The 15,125-nt window shown below is 49.3% G+C and overlaps 1 protein-coding gene across 7 annotated transcripts in view; it reads left to right on the top strand.

Moving 5' to 3' along the window:
* The window catches only part of SCARA3 (scavenger receptor class A member 3), a 55,600-nt gene that overhangs the window by 21,685 nt on the left and 18,790 nt on the right, over positions 1-15,125 (top strand). For all 7 annotated transcript variants that reach the window (XM_079925619.1, XM_079925616.1, XM_079925613.1 and 4 more), the window contains 3 exons: positions 112-231; positions 1,522-1,620; positions 2,612-3,655. In XM_079925619.1, the coding sequence (XP_079781745.1) occupies positions 112-231; positions 1,522-1,620; positions 2,612-3,655 (1,263 nt within the window). The remainder of the gene's footprint in view (positions 1-111; positions 232-1,521; positions 1,621-2,611; positions 3,656-15,125) is intronic.

The following is a 15,125-nucleotide window of genomic DNA, read 5'->3' as shown; positions in this document are numbered from 1 at the left end:
GCTCCCTTTCTGAGGCTGGTTCAAAATGGGATGAGACAGGCCAGAGCAGGAGAACTGACCCTTCAGCCGCGGCCTCTGCCACCGGCCTCTTTTTGTCCCCCCTCTCCACAGGCCGGCCGGGGCCCCGCTGCAGCCGCTGCCAGAAGAACCTGTCTTTGCACACGTCGGTGCGGATCCTTTACCTCTTTCTGGCCTTCCTGCTGGTGTCTGTGGCCGTGCTGGCCTCTCTGGGTGAGTGCAGGCTGCCAGCAGCATCCCGCCCGTCCGGGGCTCTCCACCCCGGGCTGCGGGGGGGAGTTTCTCATCAGGGGTCCTTTCAGTGCCAAAACCCCTACAAAGACAAACACACATCTCTGTGGCTCATGGACCAGAGCCAGCATCTTCCTGACTAGGGGCTCTGAGTGCCTGATTCAAACTGCAAAGACTAGCTCGTAACTTCTGGTCAATCATTAGCTGTGTGGCCTTGACAAGGCACTTCCCCTCTCAGGACCTCTGTTTTCCTCCTGGTAAATGAGAGGCTAGGACTAGATAGTCGTTCTCAGTTTCAGCCCCATGTTAGAATCATCGGGGAGCTGTAAAAAAATATGGATGCCTGCCCCCCCCCCCTCGGATAATGGAATTAATTCAGTGGCTAAGCTCTTCAGATGCTTCCGGTGTACATCCAGGGTTGAAATCACCAGATCGGACAATGTCTAAGCCTTTGCCATGGCCTCTGTGTTTCTCAAAGTGAGGTTGGATGTGTACCTGCGTCAGGGTTGCCCCCAGGATTTGTTAAAATGCAAATTCCTGGGTCTCCCTCAGACCTACTAAGTCAGAGTCCTGCCAGCGAGGCCCGGGGATCTGAAGTTTGGTGGTTCTCACACACTCAGCAGTTTGTATGACTGTGGTGGCTGACCCAGGTGATGCGAGCTGCCAGTTTCAGGTAGCTTCTGCCTCTGGATACTAACACCATTTATGTTTAAAAAGTGAAAACAAATTTGAAAGTTTCTTAACCGCAATCTCATTCCATTCTTAGCTTCAGATTTTAAAAAAAGCTTTTTTACTAAGGGAAGCCTGTAGGTTTGTTCGCTCCAGTGTACTAGATATTAAAGACAAAGCTGGGACTCAGGTGAGGCACGGAGATGGATAGGATTAAGAATAATTTTTATTTTTATATTCCTTTCTTATTTGTCCCCATTCTACCCTGTGGTCAGATCCTAGGTCTAAAATCTGAGGGGGGTGGAAATTAGATATGTATATGTATAATTTATGTACTATTACATATTCTAATATACACATATATACCCACATATGTATAAATGCATATATACACTTAAGGGAGATATATAAAAAGATTATAGATATATAGATACACAGGTACATATTTTTAAGAGATGTGTGACAGGCTCTGGCCATTGGGAAGCCCCACAGAAGAGTGAACGGTTTTGGCCGCAGAGGGGCTGATAAATGGTTTGTCTGCTTAACAAACGACTGCTGTTTCTCTGAGCTCAGACCCTTTTCTCGTCTCTGTTTCCCCTGCAGTTTTCAGGAAAGTGGACTCTCTCTCAGAAGACATCTCCCTGGCCCAGGCCCTTTATGACAAGAAGCTTGTGTCTATGCAGGAAAATCTCCAAGGGCTGGGTGAGTGTCCAGTGTCCAGATGTGCTAGTGACCGTGACAGAAGGCCGATATTACTTGACGGGGGGCGGGGGGCGGCAGGGTTCCTCCCATGCCATGGTGCCCTGGAGCAGGGCAGCCTTCACCAAGCTTCAAGGCATGAGGGAAAGACAGTCATGGCTCCCGGCCTCCCTGTGCAGCTGGAGAACATCCAGCCAACGAGGGCTGCTACCCTGGGGTGCACCCAGGAATGGGGCTCGGGGTTCTGTGAGTGGCACGGATCTAGCAGAGCCTCCAGGTAGAGAAGCAAGCCAGAGACAAGCAAGTCCACTCGCCAAATATCTCCACGTATCTGAAATTATTTTTAAGATCTTCCCTGTGCTCTTGACAAGTCGGCCCTTTCCTCATCACTGCCTTAAAGTTTGCACAATTTACTGTCTCTTTGTCTCTTGCTTTCACAAGGGACGTTCTTGTTCTGAGAATGAGACAGAAGGAGCCATAATAGAAGGGTTTAGAGGGGGTCTGCTTGGTGGGAAGAGAAAGTCCTAGTCTGCCACTAATTAGCTGAGTGACATTTGGCAAGTCACTTTTCTGAGCCTCATTTCTCATCAGTCACGGGGGAAACTATCCCTGTACCCTTTTCTCCACGAGCTTGTGACGGGCTCAGATAAGCACAAATATTAAAATGTGGGGAGAAATTGTAAAAATAAAATGTAAATGGGAGGTTGTTGGCAACCTCAGAAAAGTTATGAAGGTACGTACTCTCAAGAATTTGGTGGTGAGATGGAGAAAATATCCTAAAGCCTACATTTCAGGTCAGAGTAAAGACATTTGGTAGAAATAAGGTTGCATAGAGGTGGCAAGACTTTTCCAAAAAGGATTTCATAGCAGGTCTTAGGAAAGGAAGAGGGATAGGAAAGCCACTTGCCAATTCATTATGCTCTGAAATGTTAAAGAAGCAACCTTTGTCCCGTGATCCTTCAGCAACTCAAAATGTTGTCCCTTTCTCCTGAAGAGCTGAAAGCCCCGAACAACTGCTCTTTCTGCCATGAGGCTGGGCAGCTGGGGCAAGAGATCAGAAAGCTGCAGGCGGAGCTGGAGGGAATTCAGAAGATGCTTCTGGCTCAGGAGGTCCAGCTGGACCAGACGTCCCAGACCCACGAACTGCTCTCCACCACCAGCGGTCAGATCTCCCAGGAGATGGGCAATTGCTCCTTCTCCGTCCACCAGATCAACCAGTCTCTGGGGCTCTTCCTGGCCCAGGTGAGAGGCTGGCAGGCCACCACAGCCGGCCTGGACCTCTCTCTGAAGGATCTCACCCAGGAGTGCTACAACGTCAAGGCTGCGATGCACCAGATCAACTTCACCGTGGGGCAGACTTCTGAGTGGATCCACGGGATCCGGCGGAAGACAGACGAGGAGACCCTGACCCTCCAGAAGATGATCGCCGACTGGCAGAACTACACGCGGCTCTTCAGCAGCCTGCGCGCCACCTCGGCCAAGACGGGAGAAGCGGTCAAGAGCCTCCAGGCCACCCTGGGGGCCTCCTCCCAGCGCATCAGCCAGAATTCTGAGAGTATGCACGACCTGGTGCTGCAGGTCATGGGCTTGCAGCTGCAGCTGGATAACATCTCGTCCTTCCTGGATGACCATGAGGAGAACATGCACGACCTGCAGTACCACACCCACTACGCCCAGAACCGCACGGTGGAGAGGTTCGAGACGCTGGAAGGACGCATGGCTTCCCATGAGATTGAGATCGGCACCATCTTCACCAACATCAACGCCACCGACAGCCACGTGTACAGCATGCTCAAGTACCTGGATGACGTGCGGCTCTCCTGCACGCTGGGCTTTCACACCCAGGCCGAGGAGCTCTACTACCTGAACAAGACCGTCTCCCTTATGCTGGCCACCACCGACCTGCTCCGGGAGCGGTTTGGCCTGCTCAGCGCCCGCCTGGACTTCAACGTCCGCAACCTGTCCATGGTCATGGAGGAGATGAAGGCCGTGGACACGCAGCACGGGGAGATCCTGCGCAACGTCACCATCCTACGAGGTGAGAGCCAGATCTGGGCCGGGCTGCCGGGGAGCTCCCGGAGGGCCTCGGTGACCTTGGGAAACACAGAAGGACCTGGTTTTGGGCAAAAATCTCAGTGGGCTGATACAATCCTGCAGCAAATTCCTGGGGTGACTGGCAGCTTTTACGTCCTTGCCAACCTCTTTTGGAAAAGTGTATGGCTCCTCACTTTGCCCAACATACAAATTTGGATTTATATGTGCAGATCTGTTTAATTGGGCCCACAGAGAGATACAGGTAGATCTCATCTTTCGGAAACTCTGTCTCCTTTTGTTTTCTCCCTTCCCACCCCCTTACTGGTGCTCTCAACCATCTGCAGTTCAGATGCCTGTCACTCTGATGCCCTCTTCTCCTCCCATCTCACCCCTGTCTTAGGCAGAGTTCTTCAGAGATATAGGAGAGAGAGAGAGATTATAAGGAATTGGCTCATGTGATTTTGGAGGGTGGCAAGTCCAAAATCTGCACAGCTGATGTCCTAGTTCAACTCAAAAGGCTGGAGGCTGCTGTAGAACCAGGAAGAGGCAGTGTGCCAGTTGAAGGCTGTCAGGCTGGAGGATGCTCTGTTACTCAGGGGAGGGTCAGCCTTTGGTTCTATTCAGGCTTCAACTGATTAAGTGAGGCCCACCCACATTGAGGAGGGCAATCTGCTTTACTCAGTACTGATTTTTTTTTAACTTTTTTTTTTTTTTTTGCGGTACACGGGCTTCTCACTGTCGTGGCCTCTCCCGTTGCGGAGCACAGGCTCCGGACGCGCAGGCTCAGCGGCCATGGCTCACGGGCCCAGCTGCTCCGCGGCATGTGGGATCCTCCCGGACCGGGGCACGAACCAGTGTCCCCCGCATCAACAGGCGGACTCTCAACCACTGCGCCACCAGGGAAGCCCTTTCTTAACTTTTTATTTTATGTTGGAGTAGAGTTGATTAACAATTTTGTGTTAGCTTCAGGTGTACAACAAAGTGATTCAGTTATACATATACATGTATCTATTCTTTTTCAAATTCTTTCCCCATTTAGGTTGTTACATAATGTTGAGCAGAGTTCCTACTCAGTACTGATTTAAATGTTGATTTCATCCATAAACACAATGGAGACACACCCAGAATAATGTTTGGCCAAATATCTGGGTATCCCGTGGCCCAGTCAAGTTGACACATAAAAATGAACTGTCACAAGTGCGTCCCTCATCCACCTGACACCCATGCACATCTCCTCAAATCATACTTAATCTCCAAATAAAGAAAGTAACAAGGTCAGAATTCTGCCTAATATACATGATATAACAATCCTGAGAGTAACCCAAAATGCACTAACCCCTTCCCCAGAAGAGGAGGTAAAGTCCTTGAGTGATGTTTACTCTTCTTAATATCCCATAACTTAAATATTATGATATAAAGTTAACAATATTTAAATACTGTGATATAAAGTCAATACATTTTGTATTTTTTGTTACATAGTAAGGGGATAAGAGAGGGAACAAAACAAAGATATATACACATATATGTCAACATATAATCATAACACAATGAGGAAATACTCTTGACAATTACAGTCCTTGCTCATGAAATTGGTCAGAGAGTCACAGCTAGTGTTTATAACTACCTTCTTCCGCTACCCATTCCGTATTCCCTTTGCCTTCAGCAAGCACCTCAGCTGGTTGTGCTTCTTTACCTGGTAGGGTGACCCAAACCTTCATTCCTGAAGGGCCGTTAGTAGTCCTGCCTGGATTGGGTTGTTGTAATTCTCCATTGACCTTAATCCCAGGACATGGTAATACTGAGAGACGCCCTAAGTGATCTCCTAGATTCCAGACATGCTCTTTCTTACCTCCATTGTGGAGAAGTAGTCTGATTTCTCCTTGGCCGTCAGGGTCAATCATCCCAGTCAGCGCAGTAACTTCTTTGTCTGTTATTTCAGAGGCATGAGAAGCCCAAAGTGAGCAGGCAACAGTCTTAACTTCCAGTTCAATGGAACCGTATCTCCTGGCAGAAATATTCCCCTTTGGAACTAAGATCACTAAGCCCGCAGAGCATAAGTTTCTGGGAACAAGAAGCAAAAAATTTGCTAGTGGGGCACTAGGGTTAATAGTGAGTGGTGGCTTCCCATTTCCCCTTCTTGATCCTTGGACCTGAGTCCTGGCTGTAAGAGAAACAGCACCATGTTTTTGTTGCTGATTCAGAGCATATACAGCCCTGCAAGGTATTACCACAGAACTGGCACTGTAACTGAGTCTTCAAAAGGCCATTTCACCCTTCTGTTCAGCCAGCTGCTTCAAGACGGTGGGGGACATGGTAACGCCAGTGAATCTTATGATCATGGGCCCACTGCTGCACTCCATTTGCCGTGAAATGAGTTTCTTGATCAGAAGCAATGCTGTGTGGAATACCATGTATAATGCATTCTGCAAGTACATGGCTGGTATTTTTGGTGAAGCATTGCATGCGGGGAAGGCACTTCTATATCCAGAATAAGTGTCTAAACCAGTAAGAACAAAACACTGCATGATGGAAGTGGTCCAGTGTAATCAACCTGCCACCAGGTAGCTGTCTGATTACCCTGGGGAATGATGCCATATTGGGGGTTCATTGCTGGTCCCTGCTGTTGGCAGATTGGGTGCTCAGCAGTGGCTGTAGCCAGGTCAGCCTTGGGGCCTGGAAGTCCATCCGTGTTGCTGAACCCATGCATAAGCTCCATCCTTGCTACCATGGCCATTTTGTTCGTGAGCCCATTGGTTGATGACAGGGGTGGCTGGAGAAGAAGCCTGACTGGAACCCATAGAACAAGTCGTCCTCTTCACTTGATTATTAAAATCCTCCTCTGCTGATATCACCTTTGGTGAGCATTCACATAGGACGCCATGAGATGGACCTCAGCTAAAACTCCATTGATCACCTGACCGCCACAAGTCCCTACTCGGACTGGTGCCTCACAGTGATGGTTGGGTCTCCTGGAATCAGTGTCAGTTCAGAGCTTGTGTCCAGTGGTGCCTGAAAGTTCTGATTATTTCCTCTTGCCCAATGCACAGTTATCCTGGCAAAAGACCATAGGGGCCTTTGGGGATGGCTGGAAAAATGATTAGTAGTAAATATTGTTGGTAGTGTACAAGGGTCCTTCCTCGAGGGGACCTGGCCTCTTCATTCAAGGGGTTCTGAGTCTGTAAAGTGGCTCAAGTCTGAGAACTGGTTGGGGGTTATGACACTCTGTTTTTATGATTCAAGTTAGACTCTTGTTCACTTGATCTAGAACTTTTCTGCTTACACAGAACACGTTAAGAATTAGTAGGCTTCCTGTCTATTTCACTTCTAGGAACCCCACGACGAGCTAGCCAGCCATGGTCTGCAGGAGTCAGGACATTCTGATTGCAGCACTGACCCTGCTGTCAGTTCCAGGGACCATTCCCTCCTTGCCTTCGGGGCTTGAGTGCCACCTCTGGTCCCTGCCACCACGGGTCCAATCACTCTCATTGTGGTTACGTTTCCCAGTTCCGTGACTGCAGTTCCCTCTGTGAAGTCTGGCCCACAGAAAAGAGCCAGGGATGCCAGGGCTTCCCTCTCAAGTTTATCTCTCACAGTTGTGGTGAAAGGCATGCCTTCTGGTCCTTCCCAGGGTGGGTGAGTTTCAAATGACAAACTCACTTGAACATTCCCGTCTCCCTAAGTCATGGAATCCCTTTCTCTACATTAACCCAAAGCAGGTCTGGCAATTCTAATTCACTCACTGTGGGTCTCCTTTTGGCCATATTTCAGCCAAGCAGCGAAGCAAACTGTTAGAGCTCTTCCTTCCTCCCCAAGATGCAAAGTTAGATGCAGAATCCCTGCTTAGTGAGCCCGTGGCAATAAATGCCGCCCGATCCAACTTTCCGTTCCTTCCACGATTTATCCCACAGCCTTAATACCCATCCCCACACGTGTGGCCCGGGTGTCTATCTGCAGGAGTTAGAAAACGCGGAGGGTAGTGCACCTCCTCACGGGTCACGCTTTGTACCTCACTTTAGGGGCTGCTGGGACTTGAGTCTGCTCAGAGGTCTAGACGCCAAGAGCGGTGGTGGGGTCGACACTGGGGAGAACCAGCAATGTCTTGCTTGTCAGCTGCCTCGGGGCGGTCATTACCCTTTCCGCAGGTAACGCAGGGTTAACCCCCTGGGACGGGTGGGGGTGGAGAGGCCGCTTCTCCTGGGGACAGAGAGACTGCTGCCGCTGGCAGAGGAGACGCATCAGAATTTAGGGTTCAAGTTCCCCAGCTCCATCAGGGTCTTCCCACACACCCCCATTCCAACTTGCAGGATCCCCTTCCTTCCCAGCCCGTGGCCTGGGTTTAGCAGGAGACACCCTGGGAGGCTGGGAGTTCAACTCGCATTGTAATTCAGTCAGTCACAGGGGGAGACTGCGGGTCTGATTTTCAGCCTCTCAGCCCTGTGGCTACGGCGGGTAAGAGTCTCCTTCAGGGCAAACATAGAAGCTTTCAGGTCATTTACGGGCCCTTGAGCTAGGAATTCGAATCCCTGAGCTCATCCTTTTCTTTCCCCACTTTGTCCAGTAACATTAGAAACAACCAGCCAATCTCATCATACTTGTTATTTTGACCAAAATGTTCAAAGGTATAACATACATGGTTGCCTAGATCCTCGCTTAGGCGTCTCCATTATTTTGGGTATCTCTCTTGCCAGGGATTCTCAGGCTGCTTTCACTACTGGATAGAGAGTCCTCAGCATCTTTAAATCTAATCATATTAGAGAGCCCGTTGCAGAAACCACAGACCAAATCAGAAAACTCATCTTTAAGATTCTGTTCACCTGGAATCATTCTTGGTACCAAAATCTGTATTAGAACCAGCCAGCAAGATGTGTATGTATGCTATGTCCAGTAGGCTCTCTGGAGAGAGAGATTGATGTATTATAAAGAATTGAAGGTATTGGCTCACATAGGTGTAAAAGCCAGCAAGTCCCAAGACCTGCAGGGTGAGTCAGCAAGCAGAAGACCCAGGAGAGATGATGCTTTAATTCCAGCCTTTTTTTTTTTTTTTTTTTTTTTTTTGCGGTACACAGGCCTCTCGCTGCTGTGGCCTCTCCCGTTGCGGAGCACAGGCTCCGGACGCGCAGACTCAGCGGCCATGGCTCACGGGCCCAGCCGCTTCACGGCATGTGGGATCTTCCCGGACCGGGGCACGAACCCGTGTCCCCTGCATCGGCAGGCGGACTCTCAGCCACTGTGCCACCAGGGAAGCCCTACTCAGCCTTTTTTGTTCTATTCAGGCCTTCAACTGATTGGATGAGGCCCATGCACATTGGGGAAAGCCATTTGCTTTACTTGGTCCCCCAACTCAAATGCTAATCTTGTCCAAAACACCCTCACAGACACACCCAGAATGCTGTTGCACCAATGTCGGCTGAAAAAAATGCACAATCTTCAAGTTGAGAACGATGTTTTACTCAGCGGCTATACCGAGGACTTAAGCCCAGGAGACAGCCTCTCAGATAGCTCTAAGGGACTGTTCCGAAGAGTTAAGGGAAGAGCCAGCATATATAGGAGTTTTTGCCAAAAAATCCAGGTAGTTGAACATCAGAAGATTATTCCTAATTAAAGGAAAACCAGACATCTCAATTAATGAATTTAGCACTCTTCTATGTATGGGAAGATGCAAGAGTCTGGGCTTAATGAAATTATTCCTTTGACAGGCACCTTCACTATCTTGGGCCAGTATCCTGTTTTATTCCATCCTGAATCCTCTCAGGGTGCACTGTCAAGGGTGGCTGCAAGTGACTGATGCCTTGATGGCCGCAACATCCTCTGTTTATTGATACGGCAGGTCCACAGCAAATATCAGGGCTCCCCCGGCCCAATTGACACATGAAATCAACCACCAGAGGTGACATCAGAAATGAGGCCTGAGAACAGGGGAGAAAGTCAGGTAGAGCAGGGTTGGCAAGGATGAGCAGAGGCGCTCCAGGTGGAGAAGCAGACGTGCAAAGACCCTGGGCACATGCGTTATCGCCTTGAATTCCCATGGTCCCTGAAACTGAAGAACCGGCTGCCAGATGAGGTCTAGTCAAGCTCACGCAGCTCGCAAGGAAGGGAAATGGGATTCGGATGCAAGGTGGTTCAGATCCAGTGCTGTGCGAGCTGCCTTGAGTGGCCTCCTCCAAAGTCACCTAAGACCCGCATTCCCCTAAAAGCACCTGAGCAAACGAGAGATGCTCCCTGCTGACAGCACAGGCTTCCTGGTGGAGTTTCTGCGCTCTATTCCTGTCTACCGTCCATCCATTTCCCCAAAAGGGACTGACCTCTTCTCCCCTTGGGACAGCTCTGCCCTCAGTTTCCCCTTAGATCCCACATCAAAGGTTGGTTACCTGGCCCACTCTTTGAATTGACTTGAAATGCTCTATGGCTTCTGCTTATGAGTACTTCACTCTGAAGTAAACCCTATATTAGTCCGCCCCGGCTGCTGTAACAAAGCACCACAGACTGGGGATGCTTAGAACTGAAATCTCTTATCTCACAGCTCCGGAGGCTGGAAGTTTAAAGTCCAGGTGTTGGCAGTGTTGGTTCCTTCTGAGGGTGATAAGGGCAGGATCTATTCCAGGCATTGGCTTGTAGACGGCCATCTTCTCCCTGTGTCTCCTTATAACATCTTCCCTGTGTGTGTCTGTCTCTGTGTCCCAGTCTCCCCTTTTTATAAGGACACCAGTCATATTGGATTAGGGGCCACCCTAATGACAACATTTCAACCTGATGATCTCTGTCAAGACCCTGTCTCCCTATGAGGTCATATTCAGAGTGGGTTAGGATTTCAGCATGTGAATTTTGAGGGAACACAATTCACCCCATAACAAACACCATTACCTTTCCATTTTAGTCCTTCACAGCAATATTTCCAACAGTTTTTCTCCTGGAAAATGGCCCAGAAGACTCCTAATTCGGATTCCATACAGGAATTTGTATGGCTATACTCAATTTCCTGGACCCTTCCCCAGGAAGTGCGTGTCTTTGTGGGAAGTATGTTCAACCTGAAAATATAGCAGCTCTTGGCTCTAGAGAATAGAATAAGTAGCCACTGAGATCTGGAGGCTCTAGAATGTATAGTCACATTTGGGGGGGCCAGAAGCCTGGGCCTGATCATTCAGGGAGCTGCAGGAGACAGGAGGGAGGGCCCCATGATCCCACACAGCGCTGTTTTCTTCACAGAGCTCAGACTTGGAGCCAACCTCTCTGATTCTCTGGTTCTCTATAACCATTTGGTTTCAAACCTGTGTTACCGTCATTTTATATCAGTGAGCATTTCTGCTAATATTTTCTTTACTCTAGATTGGTGGTGTTGCAGGGGATGGAGGTGAGGTAAGATCTTGTTTGCCTGTTGTCATATTCTGGCAACAAAGCCAGGTACTGAGTATTTCCTTAGTAACTGAAACAGTCCCACAGTATTTCATCTAAAATACGTATCTGTGTGACTTCTAGGATGCAGTGTTCCAGAGAAGGCATTAGCAGATAGTTCTCGTGGTTCATCCTCTGGTAACCTTGTTGTTCTTAGGTTGCGTTCAATCATGATGAAGCCCATTCACGCACTTTGTTTCATTTTAGCCTCACAACATTTTTTTTAAATTTTTATTTTATATCGGAATATAGTTGATTAACAATGTTATGTATGTTTCAGGTGTACAGCAAAGTGATTCAGTTATACATATACGTGTATCTATTCTTTTTCAAATTCTTTTCCCATTTAGGTTATTATAGAATAACGAGCAGAGTTCCCTGTACTATACAGTAGGTCCTTGTTGGTCATCTATTTTAATTATTGCAGTGTGTACATGCCAGTCCCAGACTCCCAATCTGTCCCTCCCCTAGCCTGGCAACCTTTGTGGACAAGACGTGTTGCAGGTGCACCTTTACAGAAAGGTGACCTGAGACTGGGAAAGGTTAAGGGATAGCTCAAGGTCACACTATGATTAAGATCCTGACCCCTTGCCATGGCTCTGAGACGCACACGTCTAGTGCCCAGCCAGAAGAGGAGACACTGAGAGCAGATACCAAAAAGGCATTTCAGGTCCTGATTAGGTGTCATGTGTGGGACAGACTGGAAAAGAAGGAAATGGTCCCAAGAGTGTTAGTAAGGGAACAATTTGAGAACCTCACTCTAAGTATAACCCAACAATAGTCATGGGACTTTATATTTGCTCCTGTCCTAACGAGGGCAGAGTTCTCATCAAAGAACCTCATCCTAACTGGAGAGCAAGGTGGGACATCGCTTTGAGCTACATTTGACTCTCAGCATATTTGTTTAAATTGTGTCTTTGGGCAACATTTCTCTTGGTTGTTAAATCACCACATATAAAGCCTCTCACATCTGAAAGAAAATTTCAGGGACAAAACCAACATCCCTTCCTACAGGAACATGTCATTCATTCATTCATTCATTCATAGACAGGTGCTGATCGGCTTTCACGCTGGGGCTGGCAACGTCTCCCTCTGGCTGAAGCCGAGCTGCTCTCCAGAATAAAGGAAGAGGGATAGCAATGGCCACAGCCAGTGTGGAAGGTGCCAAGTGCTGACTGAAGCTCCGGGGCTCTTAAACTGTCCGGGGAAGGAGCCTGGATTCTAATTTGCTGTGGGTCTTTAGGCAGAATCACTTCATCTTTCAGGGCCTCTGGTTTTTTGGGGGGTTTTTGTTTCATTTGGTTTTGTTTCATATGTAAATCAATGGATAAGACCAGCTGTTCTCTGAGACTTCTTCCAGCTCTGTGATTAATTCTGAGTCTCCATTTGCCAAACGGAAAGCCAGTGGTACTTCTATAGTGTTTGTGCCTCTCATAGACTGTTTCTTCCTATTCTATAGGAGGATTTCTGTGTGTATGCTAGACAGTGCCTACCCTAAGACTATCGCTTGGGAATTGGAGCCAAGAAAGCATCATTGCTTATTTGCTGAGTGGCCTTGGACAAGGCTCTTGGCTACTTTCTTTTTTTATATATAAATTTATGTAATTAATTAATTTATTTTTGGCTGCTTTGGGTCTTCGTTGCTGCGTGCGGGCTTTCTCTAGTTGCGGCTAGTAGGGGCTACTCTTCATTGTGGTGTGCTGGCTTCTCATTGCGGTGGCTTCTCTTGCTGTGGAGCATGGGCTCTAAGTGCGTGGGCTTCAGTAGTTGTGACTCGCGGGCTCTAGAGCACAGGCTCAGTAGTCGTGGCACACGGGATTAGTTGCTCCGTGGCATATGGGATCTTCCCGGACCAGGGCTCGAACCCGTGTCCCCTGCATTGGCAGGTGGATTCTTAACCACTGTGCCACCAGAGGAGCCCTCTTGGCCACTTTCAATTCAGCTTCTTCATCTGTAAGTAGGAATATAACATCTGCCCTGCCTATCTCTCATGGGTAGTTGTGAGTAAGAATGTTAACTGTGTGAACAGTTCTTGGTAAAATATAAAAGGGTGTCCTAATGAAGGGATGATTCTGAATCTAATTCACTTGATGATGGGCTCCTTGTCTTGTTCATCAGTGCCCAGCACAGTGCCTGACCTTTGGAAAGTTCTCAGGAAACATTTGCTCGTTGAGTGCATCAGTGAAAGCATGACCACAGGGCAGAAGCTGAGGACGAGGGATTACACCTACCAATTCGTTCCCTAAGCACTAACCTCCTTCCTCCTGCCACAGACAGTGTCCAGGAGTTTACATGTTGTAAAGAGAACTTTGAATTATTCTGTGGTTTAGGGCGGAGGAGCTACCTGGAGGGGAGCCAGGGAGGAACATGCCTGATTGCAGGATTAGTAGGTTCGCTTGTTATTGAGAAGCAAGGGGGATTAATGAAAAGGAGAATGATACCAGCTTCTGTTGGTGCCTGCGACAGAGCTTACCATGACACCTGGCCTATTTCTGATACATTCTTACTTCCAGGACACAGTCTTTGAGGAGTGTTTACAGGTCACTACTACCTGTTGGCCTTGAACTCAGGTTATTGTTTCCCCAGCCCCACAGGACTGAAGGGATGAAGCCTAATTCTCTGCTCAGCTTCTCCACCCCCTGGTCCTTACCGCAAATGCCCACACAGTTTCCTTTCTTCCTTTTCTCCTGAATCTCAGCCCTGGACCTTGGCAGCCCTGAGCCCCAGCCCCAGTGAAGCTGCTGAAAACCCTACTCAGCTTCTCAGCGTCTCTGCCCAAACCAATTACTAGTCAACAAATGCCTTGAGAGGAGAAAGAGGCCCAGAAGGTCTGGCTTTCTCCAATGAGTCTCCCTTCTCCCTGGGAGTCTGGCCCTTGATCGCTCTCCAAAGCTTTCAGAAGGATGTCTTGGCATTCTGTCTAATGATTCTGGTTGCTCTCAGCGGGAGGTTGAGTCTGTACAAATTAATCCATCATAGGCAGACGTGGAAATCCACTGGCATGTTTTCAATGCTTCTCAGGTAACAACAGCCAGGATTGAGCGTCCCTGACCCAGGCTGATATTCTCACTGAACAAAGAGGAGCCTGCAGTCCAAAGAGGGCCAAATGACTTACCCAGCCACCCGATTTGTTACTAGGGGAGCTGGGACTCAAACTCAGGTCCTCTGAAGTGCAGGCTAGTGTGCCTTCACGGCACTAGGCCAGTCTCCCGAGAGCCTCCCCTTCTGTTTCTGTCTCCCTCTCCCTTTGTAGGCTGGCACGTTGCTTTAGATTATGAGACGGACTGCACCCACCCCCTCCCCGCCCATGCACTCCCTCACCCATGCACCCATGGGTGCTTCTGCTCAGCCCCCCGCCCTCTCCCCACTCCCAGTGCAGACCAGGAGCAGACCACCTACTTGTCCCAGACATGCAGTCAGCTGTGGCTCTGCGCTAATGGGCCGGGATGGCCTAATTACAGCCCAGGGCTTCCTGAGTAATTCCGGGCCTTCTTGGGACTCCACAGTGCCCCGTTCCTCTCCCCCATCACGTTTCCTCCTTTGTCTCAAATGTGCCCCCGCTGCTCAGAGAAGCATTTAGCTCCCTGCCCCCACTTTGCCCTTTAGCCCTTCCGACACCCAGATCTTGTTACAGGCTGGGTGAAGGGCCTCCTGTTGTGGAGAGCCCCTGGTCAGCCTCTGCCTGCATCCCTTCCCCCCATGCTAACCGCTAAGCTTTGCTTGTTGATTTCCTCCCCGGCCAGACCCAGGTCCTGCCAGCTCTCCCCTCTCTGACTGCATGACTCATGGCTGGCTCTGGAGGGACAGGCAGAGGCTCGGCTCACCAGAGGAAGACAGTCCTTCAGGTGACCCCTTCCCAGCTCTGTGGGGACCCTCCACTTCCTCCGAGTGGCACGAGGGCAGGAGGTCCTGGCAGTGGGAGGGGGTCTAGGGACCCGACCAGGAGCCTCTCAGGCCTGGGTTTGCATCCTGTCTCCACCCTTCCTGCTTGGTGATGATGGGCAAGTCGCCACTCTCTGCACCGCGACTTCTCATCTGTAAAATGGGGCGATGATCTCAATGTACGGTGCTGGGGACGTACGAGA

This window comes from Stenella coeruleoalba, assembly GCF_951394435.1.
Source record: "Stenella coeruleoalba genome assembly, chromosome: 7".
Taxonomy (NCBI): Eukaryota; Metazoa; Chordata; class Mammalia; order Artiodactyla; family Delphinidae; genus Stenella; species Stenella coeruleoalba.
Note: the sequence above shows the minus strand (reverse complement) of the source record. Positions and strands in the feature narration are given on the sequence as shown.